Source organism: Cyprinodon tularosa, unplaced genomic scaffold (assembly GCF_016077235.1).
Source record: "Cyprinodon tularosa strain WSP-4 unplaced genomic scaffold, ASM1607723v1 ctg62, whole genome shotgun sequence".
Lineage (NCBI taxonomy): Eukaryota > Metazoa > Chordata > Actinopteri > Cyprinodontiformes > Cyprinodontidae > Cyprinodon > Cyprinodon tularosa.
Genome location: NW_024039363.1, coordinates 512326 through 536171, shown reverse-complemented (window position 1 = coordinate 536171; position 23846 = coordinate 512326). Strand labels below are relative to the sequence as shown.

The following is a 23846-nucleotide window of genomic DNA, read 5'->3' as shown; positions in this document are numbered from 1 at the left end:
GTGCTGCAGGGATTTGAAGCTGGATAATGTGATGCTGGATTGTGAGGGCCACATTAAAATAGCAGACTTTGGCATGTGCAAAGAGAACTTGTATGAAGGAATGTCCACACGTACCTTCTGCGGCACCCCTGACTACATCGCACCTGAGGTGAGACGCCCGGGGGGAAAAATAAAGATGAAATTGCCGTTCTCTTTCACACTTAAGTATTCCGTTGCCAAGTAAAAACTTTGATGTGCTTAAAAAAATAGATTTAATAAAAACCAGAACAACGGGTCACTCTGCAATCACCGCAAGCCAAATAAGATTTGCAAATCTGCTACTATCACGTGTTGTTAAAATGCTACAGAACTGACTTTCTATCAAATAAGAAAATAAACATTAAGAGTCACTGGATTATTTGGTTTAAAGTATATAAATTACTAAAGCAGTACATAATAATAGAAAACATATACATCATAAAGGGATGGATTATTTGTGATGATGAGCAAATTTTTTTTTTAAAGCAGGTTTGTTTTATTCAGGTTGAAGCTTTTTTCATTTTTCATTTATTTCATTTATTGTTTATTTGAAAGGGGACAGTGTACATTAATAAACATTAAAACAATGTAAATATACCCGAGTTAGCTAAGGAGTGCTAATTTTCATCGGTAGTCCCCCAGCCAGATATTAAAAAGGCAACCTTAAAAATAAACACAAGTATAAAATCACAAGATTAAATTACAATACCAATTACATAAAAACATTATGGTTAAGAAGTACAATGTATGTAAAATTATTAAAAATATATTGTAAAATTATTTAAATACACACTAAAAACCTTAGTGCCCACAAATTTGGCTCTCTACAAGCCATTTTTTTGCATTCTTTTTGAATGAAGAGAATGACAAAGAGTCTCTGATGGTTTCTGGCACTGTGTTCCATTGTTGAGATGCTCTTACGGAGAAAACAGCCTGACCAAAGGCTGTTTTTCTCCGGGGGATGATGCAGTCTTCCCTCACTGCCCCTCTGGTTACCCTGACATCACTGGATCTGAACTGTACAAAGTCACATAGTGGAGGTGGTGCTAAACCATGTCTGATTTTATAAATTAAACAGATGTTTTTGAATTTGATAAGATTGTTCCATGTAAGTAACTGATATTTCCTCAGAATACTACAGTGGTGGTAGTGGTAAGGTTTTTTATCCAGTATTTTTAATGCTTGTTTATATAATGTTTCTAATGGTTTTATTGTAGTAGAGTGAGTATTGGACCAACTTATTAGACAATATGTTATATGGGATAAAATCATGGAGAAAAAATATGATTTAGCAGCTTCAGTTGAAAGAAAATCTCTAATGAATCTGAAGTTTGCTAAACTAAACTTAATCCTATTACGAACCTTTTGGATATGAGTTTTGAAATTGAGATGCGAATCTATATGTAAACCTAAATATTTATATTCAGTGACGACCTGTAATCTTTCTCCAGATATTAAAATTTCAGGTTCTATATTTATGAGGTTGTTTTTTGAAAAAAACATGGTAACTGTTTTAGATATGTTCAGTTGCAGACAGGATTGCTCAAGCCAGGTTGAGATCAGTGACATGGCCTCAGTTAGTTTTGCGGCAACTTCCTCTGTGGATTTTCCATAAGCCAAGATAGCTGTGTCGTCTGCATACATCAAAGTGTCACAGTTCTTGCACACAGATGGTAAATCATTAATATATAGACTGAAAAGAATTGGTCCTACAATTGATCCCTGTGGAACACCAGTTGATAATAATAAGGGGGTGGAATTGTATTGGTCAATTCTTACACTTTGAGAACGAGATGAAAGGTATGAACTAATGAGGCTAATGAATTTGGGGGAAAAATTAAATGTACTGAGTTTGTACAGTAAAATGGAATGATTAACTGTATCAAAAGCTTTACGAAGGTCTAAAAAAATTGCTCCCACTATCCTTCCTTTGTCCATATTGGATTTAACCTTTTCCAGAAAATAACTTGTTGCTGTCTCTGTAGAATGATTAACCCTAAATCCAAACTGCATTGAGTGTAAAGGAAAGGAACTGCAATTAAGATGATTAATGATTTGTTTAGCAACCAGTTTTTCAAAAACTTTAGATACTGTTGGCAAAATGCTGATAGGTCGATAATTAGATGTCAGAAGAGAGTTGCCACCTTTAAATATGGGAATGACGCTAGCAAATTTCCATGGCTCAGGAAATTTCCCTTGGTCTAGTGACATATTAATGATATGTGTTAGTGGACCCATAATTGACTGACCTATTCGTTTTAACATGTGTGTGTCCATCCCATACACGTCTTTTGCTCTTGAATACTTAAGCTGTTTAATTGCCTTTTCCACATCGGATATGGATACAGATGTTGGATTTAGTGGGGGCTCAATTAACAATTCTGAACTAAAGGCAGGTATGTTGTTATATTTCACAGGAAAACTTTTGACTATGGTCTCAACAGAATCAACAAAATATTAATTTAGTGTCTGTGCCACATCAGACTGATCCTGCAAAAGCATGCCATTGTTCTTCAACTGTATTAAATTGTTACTGGAAACAGTTTTACCTGTTAATTTATTAATCTGTTCCCAAATAGCTTTTGGGTTTCCATGACAGTTTTTAATAATTGTGATAAAAAAGTCTGCCTTTGCTTTTCGTAGTTGACTTGTCACTTTATTCCGTAATGAAACAAATTTTTGTCTCTCACAAGATAGTTTGGACTTATTGGCTTTTTTAAGGGCATTATCTCTGTCTTTCATTAATTGTTTGATGTCGTCACTGAGCCAGGGAAGAGAACACTTTCTGCTTTTGTGTTTAATTGTCACTGCAAATTCATTAATTTTTGTCTGTAAGCATTCAGTGAATTTCTGACTAATTATTTCCAGTTCATTATCCAATAGTAAAATGTCCCAGTTCATATTTCTTATTGCAGTGTGAAATTGTTCCTGTTTGTTCCTTGGAATGCCAATGAACTCCTTCTTTCCGGAATAGGCTGAGAATCGCTGTCTGGTTAACTTTCTTGTTATCAGCACCATGTTATGATCTGAGAGACCAGTCAACATATTGTATGATTTTGTGATCCGTTCAGGATGATTGGTAAAGATTAAGTCAATTTTAGTGCTACAAGTGTTTGTAATCCGTGTCGGTCCTTTAACCATCTGGACAAAATTAAATCCATCCATAATTTGCTGAAGTTTTTTCCTTGTACTGTCCTTTTAGTGTGAATGAATGCAATTATTATATCCTGTTAAGCAGCATAATCAGACACTTCTTTTTTAACAGCCTGTATTTTTTAATGCATCTTCTGTTGCTTTATTATGCTTTGTGTTTCGAAAGGATCCTTCACATTTATTTCTAGCTAGGTTTAAATGCTTCTTAGACTTTTCTCTTTTACAAAAAAAGATTCATTTTTACTTTTTATAAGCTTACTTTTTTGTGAAATCCTCAGGACTACCTTTTTTTTTTTTTTTTTTTTTGCAATAAAGGTTATTTAGATTTGTACATCAGTGCTGTACTTTACTATATTTTGCCCCCATTTCCTTATATAGCCCAAAATGCAGCCACATTTCAGGCTTCTTTCTTTATCCAGGAAGCTTTTGAAGCAAGGTGTAATTTATGAACCATTTGGAAGCGGTAGAAAATGCTACATTTGTGCGTTAAAATCAAATGCAGCTGCAATTTAGCGCTATGCTTGTGCAACTGTGTGGTTATTATGTCTGTGTGTAGAGCATGTGTGGGAGGGAGGGAGGTGTGGAGGGATGGGAAATTGGATGGTAGGAGCTATTGCCTTTGTCACTGCAGCTCAAAATAACTCGCTGGCTTTAATGGGTGGTCTGTTTGATTAGTTGAGATTGGGGTAAAAAAAAAAGGCTTTTGTTCATTTTTTCTTTAGTATCTTCTATGTAAGACCTCATCTATTCACCCTGTAGTTTTCATCTTTACTTCTCTGCAGAAAAATCTAAAAAAGCAATTGAAGAGGAAAATGAAATGGGATTTATGATGCTGTTTCAACCTTTCTTTACAAATGAATTAGGTATGAGGATAATTGATCCCAGTTGCAAGAAAGCAACATGTGAATGGCAGTAAACAGTATCACAACACAATTAATAGCGGTCTGACATCATTAGGTGTGAATGACCTCTTTCCTTCCTACACTGTGGGTGAAGCAGTCTGCTGCTTCAGGCATCCACAGTCTTCAAGGGGTGAACTCACTGTCCATGACTGATGACTGTTACCCTAGTTAACATCTGTTACGACCCGGCTCAGCCAGGGAAAAAGGAAGTAACATTAAAGAAACCCTGGTGGTAAGGTTTTAACAATTTAGGGATTTAATGTTTGGAGTTTTTCAAAATAAACAAATAAGGGTAACAATTATTAATCAAAATGTAGGGACTCTCAACAACAGAGTATTCACTAAAACAAAATCCACAAAACAAAGATGTAAATCAAAGAACTTAACCAAACAAAAATGATCTCTCAAAACAAGTTAAACAAAACTAAAATACAAGTCTCTAACGGCGTTTCAAAGTTCCCCCACCGGGACAAAGCAAATTACACAAGAAATCAAGGTGAACAAAATCTGTTAGAGCAGACTAAGCTATCAAAGCTAACACCAGTTTTACAGCAGTCAAACCTACACCCCACAAAATGGCAAGCTGTCTGAACAAAGGATCAGCCGCGCCTTCCCCTAGGAAGTCCTTTGGTTTTAAATGGAGGCCTCAACAATGATTGGTGGAGCCGGCAATTGGTGATCCAATCACGGTAGGCCCCAAGGTGTGTCACAGGAAAAACATCCACTTCCAGGTGCAGTCAATTTGATCAGGCCTCTGAAAAAAAATAAAATAAACACAAACACAGAAAAGGCCACTGGCCGTAACACCTCCCCCCTTAAAATCCTAACCTAAAAGGGTTTGGGAGGAACATTTCCAACTGAAGGAAACTATAAGCTACACTCTAGATAAGGCATCTGCTAAGAAGTTGTCTGCACCTTTCTTATGTTTAATATTAAGATGGTAATCCTGTACCAGTAACGCCCACCGCATGAGTCTCTGATTGTGGTTGTACATTCGAGAAAGGAAAACAAGGGGGTTGTGGTCGGTGTATACTGTGATTGGCACAGGGCTAGACCCTAGGTAAACCTCAAAGTGTTGAAGTGCAAGTAGCAAAGCCAGAGTTTCTTTCTCAATGATGGAGTAATTGAGTTGACTGGGTGTAAATTTACGGGAAAAATAAAAGACGGGATGATCAGCTCCGTCCCCACCTTCCTGTAACAGTACAGCACCAGCTCCAACAGCACTAGCATCCACTTCAAGTTTGAAAGCCTTTGACATGTCTGGAGAGGAAAGCACAGGTGCATGTGACAAAAGAGATTTTATACTTTCAAAAGCATGTTGACACTCAGGAGTCCAGACAAAGTCTACTTTTGGGCTCAGCAGAGTAGTGAGAGGGTGGGCTACCGTTGAAAAATTTCGACAGAAATTTCGGTAATAACTGGCCATGCCAAGGAAACGGCGAAGGGCTTTTCTTGTGCTAGGGACAGGAAACTGAACGATGGCTTTTATTTTGGCTTCTAAAGGGCATACTTGTCCTCGGCCGACTTGCCTACCAAGGTAAGTGACAGTTGCTTTACCAAAATCACACTTTGCTAAGTTTACAGTAAGCGAAGCGTCAGCAAGCCGAGTGAACACAGCTTTTAAGATTTTTATGTGTTCTTCCCAGGTAGAAGTGTACACAATGAGATCGTCAAGATATGCATTACAGTTTGGTAATCCAGACAGAACAGTGTTAACCAACCGCTGAAAGGTGGCTGGGGCATTACACATGCCAAATGCCATGACTGTATATTGCAAAAACTGATCTGGTGTTACAAATGCAGAGATCTCTGATGCACGGTCAGTTAATGGTACCTGCCAGTATCCTTTTAATAGGTCCGGTTTACTTACAAAATTGGCATTACCAATGGTATCAACACAATCCTCTATACGGGGAAGTGGATATGAATCAATAACAGTAACTGAATTAACTTTTCGGAAATCTGTTATAAAACGAGGAGAGCCATCAGGTTTCATCTCCAAAAGACATGGGGAGCTCCATGGGCTGGAACTTTGCTTAGCAAACCCATGTTGTAACATGTAGTCTGTTTCACCGTTCATCAAGATTCTTTTAACTGGGTTTGTTCTGTACGGATGTTGCTTTATTGGCTTGGCCCCAGCAACATCAATGTCATGTTTAAGCACTGAAGTTTGTGTTGGCACATCACGGAACAGTTCTGGGTAACTATTGAGCAAGACAATAATATCATTTTTTTGTTCCTCTGTTAAATGTGAAAGCTGGTTAGGTAGGACCTTCAACATTTCAGAGTTTGACAATCGTGAGCTTTGGTAAGAAATGGAACGCAATGTTAAACCATCCTCTACAGCAGAGTCAGAACACTCCCTTACAATCAATGCTGAGGAGCAAGTTGAAGGTAAAGGTTGACCTGTTTGACGGTCAGGATTACCGTTTGGGTCTCGAGAATAGTACGGCTTTAACATATTTATGTGACAGACCCGAGATTTTCTCCTTCTTTCAGGAGTGCTGATTACATAATCTGTCTCACTCAACTTCTCCTGAACCACATAAGGTCCTGAAAACTTGGCAGAAAGAGTAGAACCAGGAACAGGTAGTAAAGCCAGGACTTTTTCCCCCTTGGCAAAAGAACGAGACAGGGCAGACTGGTCATAATGCTTCTTCATGGACCTTTAAGACTCCCCTAATATTTCTTTTGCAAAAGCACAAGACTGATGCAGTCTTTCTCTGAACTTGCAGACATAGTCCAAAATGTTCTCCTGGGGAGAAACATTTATCTCCAAGATTTTCTCTTTAAGGATTTTTAGAGGGCTACGGAGCGTATGGCCAAACACCAACTCAGCTGGGCTGAATCTTAGAGACTCTTGAATAGCCTCCCGAGCTGCAAACAAAACAAAAGGTAACCCTTCATCCCAGTCCTTTTCTGTTTCTATACAATATTTTCGTAGCATAGACTTTAACGTCTGATGCCAACGCTCCAAAGCTCCTTGAGATTCAGGATGATAGGCACTGGAGACTGTATGCTGTATGTTCAGTTCCTTAAGGACTTGCGTAAAAAGCTTAGACTGAAAGTTTGTGCCTTGATCAGTTTGAATTACTCTAGGAAGGCCGAAGGTGGAAAAAAACTTTGTCATCGCTTTTACTACTGAGCTGGAAGTGATCTTACGCAGTGGGATTGCTTCTGGGTAACGAGTTGAGGCACACATTAAGGTGAGCAGGAACTGATTACCAGATTTTGTGCGTGGAAGTGGCCCAACACAGTCCATGATAATTTGCTCAAAAGGTTCTCCAACCACAGAAATAGGATGGAGAGGAGCAGGAGGGATAACTTGGTTGGGTTTACCAGTTACCTGACAGGTATGACAGCTGCGACAATACTGGCGTACATCTGTTTTTAATCCGGGCCAGTAAAAATGTTTCAGAACATTCTGATAAGTTTTTGTTACCCCCAGATGTCCTGCCCAGCTTCCTTCATGTGCCAAGGCCAAAATGTGTTTGCGGTAACTTGATGGAATTACAATTTGGTGTACCACAATCCAGTCAGCATCAGGGAGGACAACAGGGCACCATTTTCTCATCAATACTCCATCATTTACATAAAATGCTACTTGTTCAGCTCTAGCTTTGTCAGCACTTACAACACCTGAGAAGTACCTTTTTAGAGTTGGATCCACCTTCTGAGCGGCACAAAGCTGGGATCGGGTGATGGGAGAAGAACCGAAATCAGCTTGTCGCACATCAGGTTTCAGCTGGGGGACTGCGGGCAACTGTGTTGTAGCTGGTACTTTTTCCTCCTCTGAAAAGATTGACATAAGCACACTGTCAGACAAGTCTACATTTTCTTCTGAGTTTCTCTTCAATTTTTGAGCCCTGGTGAGCACACAGGAAGTAGAGACAGTAGTCTGTATTGCATCGTCGTTCTTAGGACGGGAGCAGGGGACGTCTAATATTTCCAGGGAAGGTGTTACTTTACCACCTGCAATATCATTACCAAGTAAAAGGGAAATACCTTTAACTGGAAGCTCAGAACAAACAGCAATGGGGAAAATACCAGAAATCAGTTCTGATTGTAACTGCACCAAGTGTACAGGCCGGGGGACATAACCCATTTCCAGTCCTTGCAGAACAACACTGTAGCCACAAGATGACAACTCAGAAAACGGTAGGGAGTCAGTTAACATAATAGATTGGGAGGCACCCGTGTCACGCAAAATACGAACTGGATGTGGATCTGCAAGTTTTCCTGGTAATGAAACATATCCAGTTAGCAAAAAAGGTTCATAACACGGATCAGGAGTACAGCCAAGGTCAGCCTTTCGTGGGGTAGGAGACTGGTTCCTTATTAGCCCCACACCTTTTGGTTTGGACTGTGTGTTCTGTTCTTTTCGTTTCAAGGCTAAACAATTAGCAATGAGATGACCTGTTTTGTGACAATAGAAACACTCCTTGTCATTCTTTTGAGGAGTTAACTTGGGTGGTTCAACAGCTGATTTTATAGACACACTTCTATTGAGCACAGACTGAAAGGTAGACTTATGTGTAAGCACATACTCATCAGCTAACACAGCAGCAGAAGACAGTGAGTTTACCTTTTGTTCATTCAAATGAACAACAACACTTTCAGGTAGACAATTTTTGAACTCTTCCAACAGAACAAGTTCTCTCAGAGTGTCAAAATTTGTCACCTTATTTGAAGCACACCAACGGTCAAAGAGACTTCCCTTTTCTCTGGCGAACTCTACATAGGTCTGTGAGGGGCTTTTCTTAAAAGACCTAAATTTTTGCCGGTAAGCCTCAGGTACAAGCTCATAAGCTTTCAAAATGGCAGCTTTAACCACATCATACTTTAGGGTGTCTGAAAGAGGGAGGGCGGCTACAACCTCTTGAGCTTTACCATGGATTCTGCACTGAAGCAGCAAAGACCAAACATCAGGGGGCCACTGCAAAGCCTGTGCTATGCGCTCAAAAGCAGAGAAGTAAGAATCAATCTCTGCCTCTCGAAACTCAGGTACTAAAGAAACATACTTTGTAATGTCAAAGGGTCTAATAGAGGGCCCACCAGAAATACTAGGGCTCTCACTGGTTGTTTGAATTGGAAATCTGGCCTTATACTCAAGCTCTAGCTGTCGAAGCTTAATAGCTTTTTCAGCCTCAATTTCCAACCGCTTAATTTCAAGCTGATATTGCCTGAGTTGTGCCTTCTCCTCAGCCTCAGCTTGCAATCTGGCGAGACGAACCTTCAGGCGAGCATCAACTTTGGACCCAACAGATCCAGAGGAAGCCGAGAGGGGATCAAACCTAGGAAGTGTGACAGGAGTCTGAATCCCACCAACCACCTTCATGTCGCCCTCTGGTGTTTGCTCCTGAGGTCTCTCTGCAAGGTTAGAGGGGCCAGCAGACTCCGTCTCTGCAGCAGGCTCAGCAACAGTTGGTAGAGCCGATGAGCTTTTGATCTGTGAAGGCAAAGATAACAAATTCAACTCAACCGGTTTATTTACAATTAGATCCCTTAGTTCCTTCTTCAGTAGTTGTCTGGAATGAGAAATGGAAAAGTAACTTGCAATCTCAAACAAATCAGCTTTACGACAAGATGCAAGTTGCTCAAAGGAAGGCTGTTCCAAGAACTGGTCAATATTAAACTGAGCCATTTCTGAACTAACAGCACAGATCTTACAGCGGAACCCCCAAGCAGCAAAACCAAACAAATTTCCCTAAACTGTAGCCACAGGATTGTATTAAACATATCCCGGACAAACCCCCATTTAAATGTTACGACCCGGCTCAGCCAGGGAAAAAGGAAGTAACATTAAAGAAACCCTGGTGGTAAGGTTTTAACAATTTAGGGATTTATTGTTTGGAGTTTTTCAAAATAAACAAATAAGGGTAACAATTATTAATCAAAGTGTAGGGACTCTCAACAACAGAGTATTCACTAAAACAAAATCCACAAAACAAAGATGTAAATCAAAGAACTTAACCAAACAAAAATGATCTCTCAAAACAAGTTAAACAAAACTAAAATACAAGTCTCTAACGGCGTTTCAAAGTTCCCCCACCGGGACAAAGCAAATTACACAAGAAATCAAGGTGAACAAAATCTGTTAGAGCAGACTAAGCTATCAAAGCTAACACCAGTTTTACAGCAGTCAAACCTACACCCCACAAAATGGCAAGCTGTCTGAACAAAGGATCAGCCGCGCCTTCCCCTAGGAAGTCCTTTGGTTTTAAATGGAGGCCTCAACAATGATTGGTGGAGCCGGCAATTGGTGATCCAATCACGGTAGGCCCCAAGGTGTGTCACAGGAAAAACATCCACTTCCAGGTGCAGTCAATTTGATCAGGCCTCTGAAAAAAAAATAAAATAAACACAAACACAGAAAAGGCCACTGGCCGTAACAACATCCCTGTCTCACCCACCTCCTCAGTGGAGCCCAAAGGACAGTGGATGACAGAGCCCTTCTGATCTGTTAGAAGGTCTCCTCCTGTCCCTCTCTGAGCTTCCATATACCCCCTGCTGACCACACCATAGAAGATCAGGCCGTACCCAGAATATCACTGGGGTTCTGGAGGCGCCGTTTTGTCAGATCAGCATAGCCTGTCGGACCAGCATACCCATAGGCATGCGCAAGACATCAGATTTGTGCTTATCCATGTAGTTTTGTATGAAAAATAGACTTTAAACTCCCTCAACTCGCGTGTATGCCTTTAGTCATGTAGAAAAAAACTATTTAAGGTCAGATCACCATACGCTTCAAAAAATCACCAAAAAATAAGTAATTGAGTAGTTTTTTTGTACATGACTAAAGGCATCCATGCCCGTTGAGGTAGTTTTAAGTCTAATTTTCATACAAAAAACTACAGGGATAAATGGGGCTATACTAAAGGGATAAATAGGTATTGACTGTGGGTTTGCTGGGTATGCTGGTCTGACCAGATGTGCTCATCTGACAGAACATCGACATCTGTTCTGTCTGAGGTCTGATGGTAACAAATATATTTATACATTTATGAGGGTTTTGTCTCTTTTGTTTCTTAGATAATAGCTTACCAGCCTTATGGAAAATCAGTGGACTGGTGGGCTTATGGAGTTCTCCTCTATGAGATGTTGGCCGGGCAGGTAAAGCATTTTTACTCTTCACTGCTTTATTGCAAAGATTTTCAATCACAATTTTCATCTTTTTTATAAAACAATGATCCAGGATTTTCCTTCATTTATTGAACTCCTCTTATTTTCAACAGTTTTCTGTCTGACTTTTTATATATGGAACCTGTTTCAAGACGTTGATGTTTGAGAAATTGTTCCTGGACTCTTTTTATGTCTGTTTTCGAGTTTAAATATATTTTATTGTAAATATAATCTGAAAAAAAAGTATTTTTTAAAAACACATCAGTAAAGATTTGAAAACCTAAAGATTGTAAGAAATACAGTATAGCTGCTTAAATAAACAACTGTTAAACTATGCTAGTTTTGGTATTTGGTTTGTAAATATAGATTAAAATCCTATTTTAATGGTTTTACAGTAAACACACAGTTTCACAGTAAAGTGGTGAAACCTGCAATAAACTTTTCAATATTAAGAACAGAGTCTTGAAAACATTGTTGATGGTTGGTGAAAGCAAAAGATTTGATAGAGATCAAATAATTTTAAAAAAGTAAAAGTTATTATTTTTAATCAAAGGAACATCATGCAGATTATGTTTTTAGTGTTATAATGACACAGGAGGTTTTTCGAAGAACCCAGTGTGTCCAAAAACATTTTTTAGAGATTTGCCCATGCGGAAAAATTAGCTGATGAGAAAAATATGACTATTCACTGCTGTAAAACCTTGATTGGTTCTCAAGTTTTAATACATTGAGGGAGAATAGACCATTACTGATTAAAATTGGGAAATGTATGTTCTGTTTTACAGCAGATGGTTGTCTGATATACAAAAGGGTTCTTGAGAATTATTCGTTTTCTTATAGTCCTTTTATAATTTATCTCTTTCTAACCTATATTTTTATAATTGCCATAAATTTTGCAGAAAATAATTACAATTCTCTTTTTCTATACTAAAGATTTTGTTTGACTTGATTAATGGAGGAATAACTCTAAGCACTGCATAATCACTGAACTTTGAGTTATTCTAATAAGTACTGTTAATTATAGTTTCAGTTTCATATATGTCATTATTTACAGAAATAACTTATCTTAAACTTACCATACTAGATAGATAGATAGATAGATAGATAGATAGATAGATAGATAGATAGATAGATAGATAGATAGATAGATAGATAGATAGATAGATAGATAGATAGATAGATAGATAGATAGATAGATAGATAGATAGATAGATAGATAGATAGATAGATAGATAGATAGATAGATAGATAGATAGATAGATAGATAGATAGATAGATAGATAGATAGATATTTCTTTTGTTTAGAGCCTTAGATGCTTTGACACCTCTGGTGCCGCAGCAGTGTCACCTTCAACTTCACCTCTGAGTGAAGAGCATAACAAGCTGTAAATTGTCACCATTGCAGGTACTGTCTAACGCTACTTCTGTTAATTTCTAGCCTCCGTTTGATGGTGAGGACGAGGACGAGCTCTTCCAATCTATCATGGAGCACAATGTGTCCTACCCAAAGTCCATGTCTAAAGAGGCAGTGTCCATCTGCAAAGGGGTAAGGAGAGCGGATTAATTCAATGAAAAGAAACAGATTTTAAATTATATCCAAGCAACCCTCCTTATAAAGATACACAATACTTCTAAATGTTGCAGTTGTCTTACATCTAAAAATAAGGAGAAAAACAGATGACAAAGAGCAATTTGAAATCCAATTATCCTCCTTCTATGGATCTGCAACACTCTGTCACCTTCCAAAAGTGGCACCAGGTTATAGTTATAAAACAGGCCTGGTCCTGTTGCAGAGCTGCAGGGTCTGATGATGAAGCAGAGTGGAGTTTGCTTGAAAACTGTTCAGACATGCAAGAGTTAGGAGGACCATCTCTATGACCTCAGCTGTTGGTTTTCATCTGGAAGAAATAGAAACTGAGAAAATAATAAGTTGAATTTAGCACCTTCCTACATAAGAGAGTTTGTAGTGTGACATGAGATGTTTTACTTTGACAGGAAATTTTCAACACACTGCTCTCATAACCTGAAAACAGAAGCTTTACAATCATCCAGAGATTCACACCTCCATACTTTTTTTTTTCCATTCCCTTCATGACATTTGGACAAAACACAACAGTAGCTAGACATGCTTCATAATTTTTATTTTGTAGAGATAGGTATGAGACAATGCTTTGGAGCGTAGTGTCCTTGCGGCTCACTCTATTTAGCAACATTGGAGAGTGGGAGAGAATTGCAAATCTATCCTGTGTTCTTTTTTCTTTTTTTACTTTCAGTGTTGCATTTGGCTCAGCAGATAAAGTCCATACCTCAGCTCTAGAAACAAATTTTTCATGAAAAAAATATTAATAAAAAAATATGTAGACTAATAGAAGATTTTCTTTAGAGGAAGAACATCTATTTAATTTAGAGGGAAGTAAATTAAATACCCATAAAATGTTAATTTCCAAAAGATGAAAACTAGTTTATCCATCAGTGTTTGTATATTACTGTAGATAAGATCATGTAAAATGTCTCTATGTTTTTAAAAAGCATCAAGCATCATACAGAGATTAAGCTATGACATTTATTAAACATCATTTAATGCTGACCAATGTAGATGAATTTTCACTCTAGTGGTGCTGTTTCACTGAGCTTTGGTCAGCTTTGGACGGAATAACTTTCCCCCTTATTAGTAAGTTAATGACATCACTTTACACTGTTTTTGGCTTTTTATTTATATTTAACTGAGGATAGTTTTTTTAATCAGACAAATTTACTCTTAAAAAGCTCCGCCCTGTCCTATTTATAAGATAAACTGTTTTAAAAATAGTTTTGAATGTTTTAAGATGTAAAAACGTATTAGTATCATTTTTCAGTCTGGTCCATGCCAGCATTTATCTGTCTGTTTGCTGCTTAAAATGAGCCAAATTAAGAGCTACAAATAAAGATGCTTTCATTTAAATTGATTACAACCTTGGTACCTCTGTTTCAAAAAGCAAAGAGGAATCTGAAACTGTGACGAAGCAATGGCTTCGCAAGGACACATTATGTGTGGTTGCTTTTAAAGCAGGGATGAAGATTTATCTTCTTTTTTTTTACCAGACTTTTCCATTAAATCTATTATTCATTGTATATAGGAAGGAAAGAAAATGTAAAAGTTATATCAAGACAACATCTAACATTTTAAAGAGAAGCTTGTATCTTCTGAGGACTGAACTCAGTCTGTAGCGGCGACACTGCAGGGTTGCATTATGAGCCTTGCATATAGGCACAGTTTGAATTCAGCTTTTTATTTTATTGGCTAAATTATGGTCAAACGCCAAAGATGCATGTAAGAACTTTAACCTACAGTGAACGCTAGAAAAGCAGATCCTGCCAGGAAGGGTAATATAAGTTACTCTCTGTCGCATTCGCTTCCTGAGTTTTGCTCTGGAAGCTTAACATTATTTAGATGAAAATATCTTAGATAAAAATGTAAACATTCACTGCTTGACACCAATAATGAAACCAAAGTAATGATTAACCTTGATCCCATCTTGCTTTTCTTTTATATTAAAAACTACATTTGAACTAAGAGGAAATTTCATAACAAGTAATGAAAATTCTAGAAAAGACTTAAAATTTTCATCATAGTCAAAGGCCTGCATTAAGCTACACTTCAAATACATACAAAGTTTGTAAATTTACAAATGAAGAAAGATAACTTAATTTCTCAGAGTAAAACACTAAAACAATGAGTCTTTGTCTTCTTTAAAAAGGTAACAGAAAATGTTTTTGTCTGTATGTCAAATTAACAACATTTGAAAACATTTAGATCACTGTATTTATGTTTTGGTTCCTCTGTGTGTCCATTGGGCAATTTCCATATTCAAACAATATCCAGATATTGAAATTTTATATATAAAATAATACTATATTCTTTATATTGAGATAAGCAAAGCTTTACATATGCTTAGGCTACGTTTACACTGCAGCCTGAAGTGACCAAATCAGTTTTGTTCCCCATATGCGACCTGTATCCGATCTTTTTGTTGCAGTCTGAACAACACAGATCCAATTTTTTCCAATGCAACCCAGGCCACTTGGCTATGAGGTCCTGAATCCGATACGTATCTCATCTTTTTAAATGCGACTTGTGTCTGAACAGGCAGGTGGTATTCATCTGACCTGAGCATCATTAATACCTGACAATGGTCACTATTCTGCGTCTTGCCATGCAGAAGCGGCAAGAAAAACAACAACCATGGTGGACAATAATGCGGAGAGTTGTATTTATATTTAACCATCTTGAAAAGATTGTGTTTTTAAGGTTGGGAAAGATTTCTAGATGCGCTCCAGCACTACCATGTTTACTTTTGTAAACACAGAGCAAGGTTGCTTGTGACGTCATTGCGTCCTGTAGTGCGCATGCAGGACCCTTAGGTTGTATGACTACAGTTCACACAGGAGATCACATACAAGTCACAGATATTTGGTAATGTGAACAGCAACGCAAAAAAATCCGATTTCTGAAAAAAAAATCAGCATTGAGCAACAAGGCCTGCAGTGGGAACGTAGCTTAAGAAGCTGGCTCTGTTACAGGAATTCATTGGAAAAGTAATTACCCCTTCATTTAAGGATCCTTGTTAACCTGAAAATTAATTTTTTTGTACTTTTGTTGCAGTTCCACAAAGAAGCTGTCAACAGAGTTATTTATTATGATAATTTACTGATTAGCATCTGAGCTTTCAAAGTTAATCCCTAAACAGCTAATGGTTCTATTGCCATCTGGCTGCAGTCTGATGGAGGTTTTAATTAGAACAACAAAGCTTTATTATTTTGAATCCCAATGCGTCAGATAAGATATGTTTCATCGTCTGAGAACGACCGACATAATAGATTTCCATGAAAGATTACAAATAATCTTTCATGGTTTGAATTAAAGGTCACTAGATCTGTGAAACATTAGTGCTACCTGTAACGATTAAGCCTATTTACAATCTGTCTTCTATTTATGTACAGCCTATCCTGTCTCTCTTTTTTCATCATCTGTGTCATTATTATTTTGAAGCATCAAGCTAGATTTCTTTCGTCACCCTCTTCTCGTTTGTTTTGTCCTAAGCTGATGACCAAGCATCCATCAAAGCGCCTCGGCTGCAGCTTGGAAGGTGAGCGGGACATCAGAGAGCAAGCTTTCTTCAGACGCATCGACTGGGAACGCCTGGCTAACAGAGAGATCCAGCCGCCTTTCAAACCCAAAGTGGTGAGTATGGTGGATGTGCGTTTGAGCAGAGGTTGAAATTGGTAATCCATGATTAGTTCCAGCTAACTTACTTTATAACAAGTATAACAGGCAGTTATCCTTGGTGGTAACATCAGTCCTTTGCTCTCTTTTTTACACATCGCTGCAAAAATATCAAAGTTCTTAAAACAGGTTTAGAGTCGACTGTTATGCAGTTTAAAATACTTATTCAAAATTTTAGCTTACAACAGCCTTATACTCAAGCCTTTCATGTCTGCCTCAACTTTAGATAAAATGAATTTACAAATAAAGAAATGTTTTATAAATCAAAACCAAACCGTTAATTTTAGACACACAAAACTGAAGCATCCCATGTAAAGTTAAGTTACAAAGCTTTGAAATCATTTCTTTTTTAAGCATGTTTATTCAGTTGGTAGTATTACCTGCTGTCACAGACAATATTCCTTTTCTGTTTTCTGGCCGCCGCCTCTTTCAACCCCTCAATGCTCAGTGAGAGTTAAAAATAGTACAGTTTCCCTTTATTTCCACACAAAATAAATGCAAGCCTTCACAGTCGATGTCACTGTCTCCACTCACACCTAAGGAATAGAAAACACCTCTATATGCAGGTGGATCCATTAGGGCTGCTGTGTGCCTTATTACATTTGTGAGCTCTAATGCTGCAGGACAAATTGGTCTGAAGGGAGTGCAAATGGGATCTGTCTGAGCCTTTATGGCTCTACTAGTGTAAAATTATGGAGCGGCGTATCAGGAATGCTTATAGGTCTCCTGAGTAGAAGCATTAGAAAAACGAGGTGCCAGAAGTCAATATCACATGTTAAGTACTCTGATCTGACATGCTTTACAGAAGTGGCCCTGCCCCTTTTATTTATGTATTTACATTTTTTTTTTATCATAGAACAATAATACAGGATAGACACAAAAATCATCACTTCATATTATAGGAATTTTATCTAACAGAAAAAGCAATGTTTTTTTTACATACTAAAAGTTTTTAGTGTATTAGTATTCAGCCTCTCATCAAGTATAGATGCTGTTTTTCAACCTGAAATTCTCATTCCTTCTATTATGAGAACACAAATGTAAAGCATGGCTCAGCTTTCTTTTTTGTTGAGGTCTGTTAAGATTTCTGGCTTCCTCCATGTCATAGATCAGATTGTTTAATGGTCCATCAATCAACCAGCTGCAGCACCTTCTCTCTGCAGTCTTGAAAAAATCAGAGTGTAAATAATGAGAATATTAGAGACAAAGTCGAGTCTCATCTGAGTAAACAGCAGAGGAATCAAAGTGATGATGTTTTGCATCTTCTTTCTCCCTGAATCGTCCGCTTTAATCCTTGATCATCATGAGGCTCTGTTCACTATTACCAAACATATGAACACACATTGGTCCTCATGCAACATTTTCGTATTCTAGTTGTATATTTCTCTTATTTTTTCTACATCCGCGGGCTTTTACCAAACCCAGACATCTGATTCAGCAAACATTCTCAACTTTAGTGAATGATCACAACTGATCCCCATAAACTTGATGCAGTCCACCTGTGAATAAGTGAGCGGACACTCATGAGAGATGTAAAAAATCTGCATAATTATCACCCCAATAATGCCATATAAGGCTACATATAAGAGGGAGGGTTACGGCTTCCCACGCTTGTCAGAAGGTGTTCATTCATAGAAATGACATTAAAGAAACATTGAAATTTATCCCAGAATCCCCTCCCCTTGAGAAGCCCTCTAACATGAAAAAGCTTCCATCTTTAATTATTTATACTCTCTGAAGTTTGAAATACTAACATTCCTCTCATTTCTTTTAGTGTGGAAAGGGAGCTGAGAACTTTGACAAGTTCTTCACGCGTACGCAGCCCATGCTGACCCCTCCCGACCAGCTGGTCATTGCCAACATCGACCAGAGCGAGTTTGCTGGCTTCTCCTTCATTAACCCTCAGTTCATCCATCCATCTCTGCACAGCGTGGTATGAGGAGGAAATACCCAACGCCCTACTGTCAACAGACTCAAATGATCCTCTAGTTTCTGCGTCAGAACATAATGCAATTTAAGGGAAGGTGGAGAATGGCATGGCACTGAAATTTCCGACTCATCCTGTTGTGCGTTATTCAGCCCAACTCTGTATTCCCAAACTCCAAGCTGTAGTTTTCTGCCGTCCTACAGCCTTTAATTATGTGAATGAATGTGTCTCAGTATCAGTTACTATCTCTTTTGGTGTTAAAGGTACAATACAGTTGTCCTTCGCATCCCTGCAATGCATAAAAGACTGGAGCATTTTTCTTGTTCTGCCTAAAAGTTATCTACATGTTTGTTACATTTCTACACTCAGAAAGAGTTAGTACACTGTAACAATAGTGCCAAAGTAGAGATGGAGATATGTTTCTATTGCAGTTCTTGTTCCTCATTTTCCACCTTTGGCCTTTCCTTATCCTGTCGGTTTACTAAAACCCCTCAACAAGAGGCTGTTTGTATCTGTTTTTTTTTGTATGACGTATTACTAGAGTATATCTGTCTCGATCTGGACAGACTGAATCAAACTGTATTATCGTTGCAAGCCGTCCTGCTCCTTTTTAGCGCAACAGATCCTAGCTGCAGTGGATGAGTGTTATTCAGAAAAAAATCGAGTCGGCAAGATGCTATTTTTTCATATGCACAAAGCAGATCTCTGTCGCATGCTTATTTTTTGACTCTGTGTGAGCCGTAGAGTCTAGGATGCAGCTCACGTCTTGTATGACTGTAAAACTTAGTGTTCCGATAAAAGAAATTCGTGTTCATCAGATTAAAGGTTTCCTACTGCGAAAACTTTTTGTTTCGGTTTTTGTGTTTGACTTTTGCTTTAGACTCCGATATTGTTTTTTGTTTTGTGTGTAAATATGTTTTAAGAAGAGAAGTTACTTTCTGATTTTATACAACAAACTGAATGTGATTTTACTACCTTAGACGGTTTGAACATTTCTATGTTTAGATTAGTCTTGGAAAGAGCTCTATTTAAAGTTTGGCTGATTCTTTGGTAGCTTTGGTATCAGCAAACCTTGTCTTATATGTATGTATAGCAAGTATTTATCCTTTGTTTTCTACTACTCAGTGTCATATAGAGAATATGCAGCACTACCTGTTGGTGGAGCGATTATCCAATGCCCCTCTTGCCTTGGTCCTGACAGGGTCGACTCCCTCTGTAGAAAAAAAACGAATTCCAAACTGAGTCCTAAGCACCCTGTGTTTGAAATGTGTTGTCTGTATATATATCGTTTGCATGCATGAGGCGAGGCCTGATCCCAGCATGAAAAAAGGCCCCTGCATGATAAAGAGATGGTGGAGTTGTGCAGGATGAAAAAAACAGCCAACAATGTGTATTTTCTTTCTGATTTTTTTCTCTCCTCTTTCTCTGTCTTGTGATCTAACCTGTTTGGCTAAATAGCTCAGATATAATCAATAAGATATGAGAATCCCTTAAGCTATTTGTATTCTCTGGTGCCAAATACACATTTATGTCTTTTTTGCTACAGCGAGATGTTAATTATCTTTCAATAGAAAATCTTTCAAAAAGCTAATTTATAGATTCTTACAAAATACTGAAATTAAACAAAGCCTCCTGATTTTGTTACAGTGACTTTATTCATGCCCGTTGAACATTTTTTGTCAAATTTAAATGTCTTCTTTAGTATTTTATGTGACAGTGGAACACAAACTGGTCCATATTTGTAGAGCAGAGGGGAACTGATGTAGTGACACATCTTTTTGGGGTATGTCAACACAGAAAAAATGGTTAGGTAATTTGTCAAGAGTTTATAAGCATTATCTGTCAAAACTGCTGTTTTGGATCAACTTTGAGTTGAAAAAGTGATACTCTGTGTATGAGTGGGAGCAAATTTCCAGGCCAAACATTATATAACTTAAAGCATGAGTGAAAGTTTTATCTTATGTGCGACTTCTAATTAATCTAACTCTTAATTGAGGACATTTTAATCTTAAAAACAGCAAAGGATAAATTTTTACTCTTAGAGAGGGACCAAATGTTATACATATTTTTTGTTCTTGTAGTAAATATTCCCTGTAACAGCTTTACCCACTCAGTCAGACTAGATAAAACACATTTGTGAACATTAGCCCTCATTAGTCTGTCATACCAAGGACTTTGCATTGAATTTGTAGGAGGTAAATTAGTATAGAGGACATCAGCATTTTTTAAAGTAAACATATTTCTGAAGGTGCTATTGAAAAAAAATGGTTCAGTACTAATTTTACCCATCTTAACTCATGACTTTGGCTAGACCATACTAACACATGTGTATGTTCCTATTCAAACTCAACTATTGTAGATCTGGGGATATGTAAATTAGAAATTCTCCTATTGGTCAACTTTGCAGCGATCTTAAAGGTATAGTGGAGGATGTTCTTTTTCCGGGTGGATCATCAAAATAAGTGGTCCTCCTAATTGTCAATCATTCTGGTGATATGTTTATGTAAGGCCATCATACATGCTCATCCCCATTTTCACTAGCCAGTGTTGAATCTGACAAGTGGAAAAATTACAAATCTTTCTTTGGAAAGTAAGCTTGTATGAGCAATGCAAACAGCAACCTTTAAACAGAGTGTGCACGAGAAGAAATGGGCTTGTGCACGCTCTCACACACATTTAATAGGGGTTCCCTCTCTGGAGAGGATACAGGGTTGTGCATGTGCTTTTTTTTAAACGGAGAGGGTGGGTATTTTTAAAAAAATTGCGAAAACCCTCCACTATACCATTAATCTCAAGATTATGACTCTTATAAATGTTTGATTGTGAGTGTGCACAAGGAGAAATGGGCTTGTGCACCCTCTCTAATAGACGTTCCCTCTCAGGAGTGGAGTGGAGAGGGTGGGTCTTTTCAAAAATTAATGAAAATCCTCCTCTATACCTTTAAGTGTTTTGCAGGTGCTAACAGCTTCATTTCTAGTTTCTTTTTGTTTTAACTTTATTTATCTTCACATTAACTTTGACGAACTTTCCAGTCTCTGCCAAAGAAACCCATCCTCTCATTATGATGCCGTCACCCCAGTATTTAACTGTTTACTTTTATCAGTGTTTGTCTTATCTAAATATTGATCCTTCATGTCTGCTGACTGCCATGTTGAGGTAAATTTTTAATCAGACTTCCAAAGGCTTTCTTTCAACAGTTTACTTCTTGTCACTCCTTTATTGACTCCTTATTAAATCTACAGGTCCTCCAGTCCAATGGATGGTTGATTAAATAGTGTTGTCTAACCTCTATATAAACTTCTCCTTAACTGGGATCCTCCGAGAGCTACTGTACTTTATTTACACTAAGCTTAAGTCACACACTTTCTTAACTAATTGGATGAATATTTAAGGCAGTTAGTAACAATGGATTTTATTAAGGGGTATCAGAATAAAAAGCATTTGGAACTTTTTAGTTTTATTTAGTGAAAAGATTAAACATGTTTGTATTTTTACTTTTTTAATTCACCAATATACACTTTGAAATGTTGGTATATGTCAGTAGTATTGAGCTACAGTCCCTGACTGTCTTATTGCTTTCAGATGTGCCCTGGCTCTAACACATCTGAAGCAAATAAATGGGTCAATAATTGTTTTTGCTAGGTTGGAGCAAGGACCTAACTAACAGTTGTGGGATTGCATCCCTTTGTGGACTGGAATCGAAAAATCCTGACCTATAGTATGAAAACTAATCCTAATAAATTGGAGTTTGAGGTTCAACGGGTATGAATACTGTTTCAATGCACTGTTTATACCTGGACCAAAAATATATCTGTTAAACAAATCTGAATGTTTACATCTCATATTGAGAAAGTATGTTGGATGGAAGATTTAAAAAATGTAATTTTTGAATAATTTTTATGAAGCTAAAGACACAGTTATAGTTCCAGAGCAGTTTATACGTTTTCCTCAATGTTCTTGCTTTGTAAACTGAATCTTCCTGTTCCTCTGTTTTTTGTGGTATGGCGGATACTGTGTACAAATAAAGTATGAATTATATATAAATACTTATATATATATAAATATATATATAGCACAATGTTCTGTTGGTTGTTTTCATTGTGTTGTATAATTGATTTCATGGGTTTAATTTAGAAACATCCTTTCAAATACTACATTTCTGTTCTCCGATTTAAAGCTACAGTGTGTAATAATTACAGGGATATACAGTCAGAAATGTAATATATTATACATAACTATGTTATTTATCATCTACGAGCTCAGCCTCTTAACCTTAATATTTGCGTTGCCTTAGAATTCGTTATTAATAATTACATAGGAGCGGGTCTCGCAGCCATGGAGGCAGACATCTTTGCGCTACGGCAGCGCAGAGCCAACAAACTAGCGATTGCAAGATCGCCCATTACGCTCGAAAGTAAGTATATTTATTATCTTAAGTCTACATGAAATCTATACCCTACACAGACTAATGAAATACTATCTGTAAAATGATCTATGTATATAAACCTCATCACTTGAGAAGGTAGGTGATGCGGACGTCGTGGAAGACATTTTGCCCCGTAACGCTCGCCGTACTGTTGGGGGGGAGAAGCGGTGGGGGGGGGGGGGGGATGTTCATGTTGCTGCGGTCTGCAGTCTGGACGTTAGATGTCGCTGAAAATTACACATTGTAGCTTTAAATCAATACAATAAACCTCTCAAAAACAGGCAGGCAAAAAAACAAAACTTTTGCATGCATTAACTGGCTCTACAAATCCAAGCTAGAACTGGTTCACTTATAAAAACTTTTCCCTAAAAACTTAAATTTATTTATATTTTTTATGCAATTTTATGTGAGATCCATCCTACATGCCACAGGTAATCAAAGTTAAATTAATAAAAATGAATATTAAGACAGTTTAATTCACCTTAATTTTACCTAAGACCACAGCAGTTCCAGAACTTAGTGAAATACTAAATACTATATATTTTTTTCCTCTAATCTGGTCGGACAGCAACAGGTAGGAAACACAATCCTTTGGCTTTATAACTATCCAAACCTTCAACCCACTGATCCCACCACCAATATTCTGCACACAGCTGAATAGATATATGCATAGCTATTGGATATAGATATAGGATGCACAATCAAAAACCTTTATAAAAACAATTTATAGGCTCATAAACAGTCAAGCATATTTGGCTCTTCTTCCTGTCCATTGAGGGACCAGCAGGAGATCCCCTGATTTCCACATTTACCACTCAATATTGCTTTGCTTTGGAAGTGGGCGGCTTTTTGAGGAGCATTTACTGTATGTTGCGGAGCTTTAAGCAATAAAATAATGTGAATTCAGTTATGAATTTTTTTTTTGTTTTTGTGTGTGGCGCACAGTAATTGGTTCAAATGTGTTCAAGTGATACACAATTACTTTCTTTTCAAATTGATACCAAGTCCTTTCTCCCTTTTCTCAAGAGAATTTTA

At 37.5% G+C, this 23846-nt stretch overlaps 1 protein-coding gene across 2 annotated transcripts in view; it reads left to right on the top strand.

The window, feature by feature from the left end:
* The window catches only part of si:ch73-374l24.1 (protein kinase C alpha type), a 183142-nt gene extending 160713 nt beyond the window's left edge, over nucleotides 1-22429 (top strand). Inside the window, exons 14-18 of one of the 2 annotated variants that reach the window (XM_038307773.1) lie at nucleotides 10-148; nucleotides 11106-11186; nucleotides 12634-12741; nucleotides 16276-16416; nucleotides 18233-22429. In XM_038307773.1, the coding sequence (XP_038163701.1) occupies nucleotides 10-148; nucleotides 11106-11186; nucleotides 12634-12741; nucleotides 16276-16416; nucleotides 18233-18397 (634 nt within the window). In that variant the 3' untranslated portion in view covers nucleotides 18398-22429. The remainder of the gene's footprint in view (nucleotides 1-9; nucleotides 149-11105; nucleotides 11187-12633; nucleotides 12742-16275; nucleotides 16417-18232) is intronic. The other variant, XM_038307774.1, reaches the window with a different exon arrangement.
* The last annotated feature ends 1417 nt before the right edge of the window (nucleotides 22430-23846 follow it).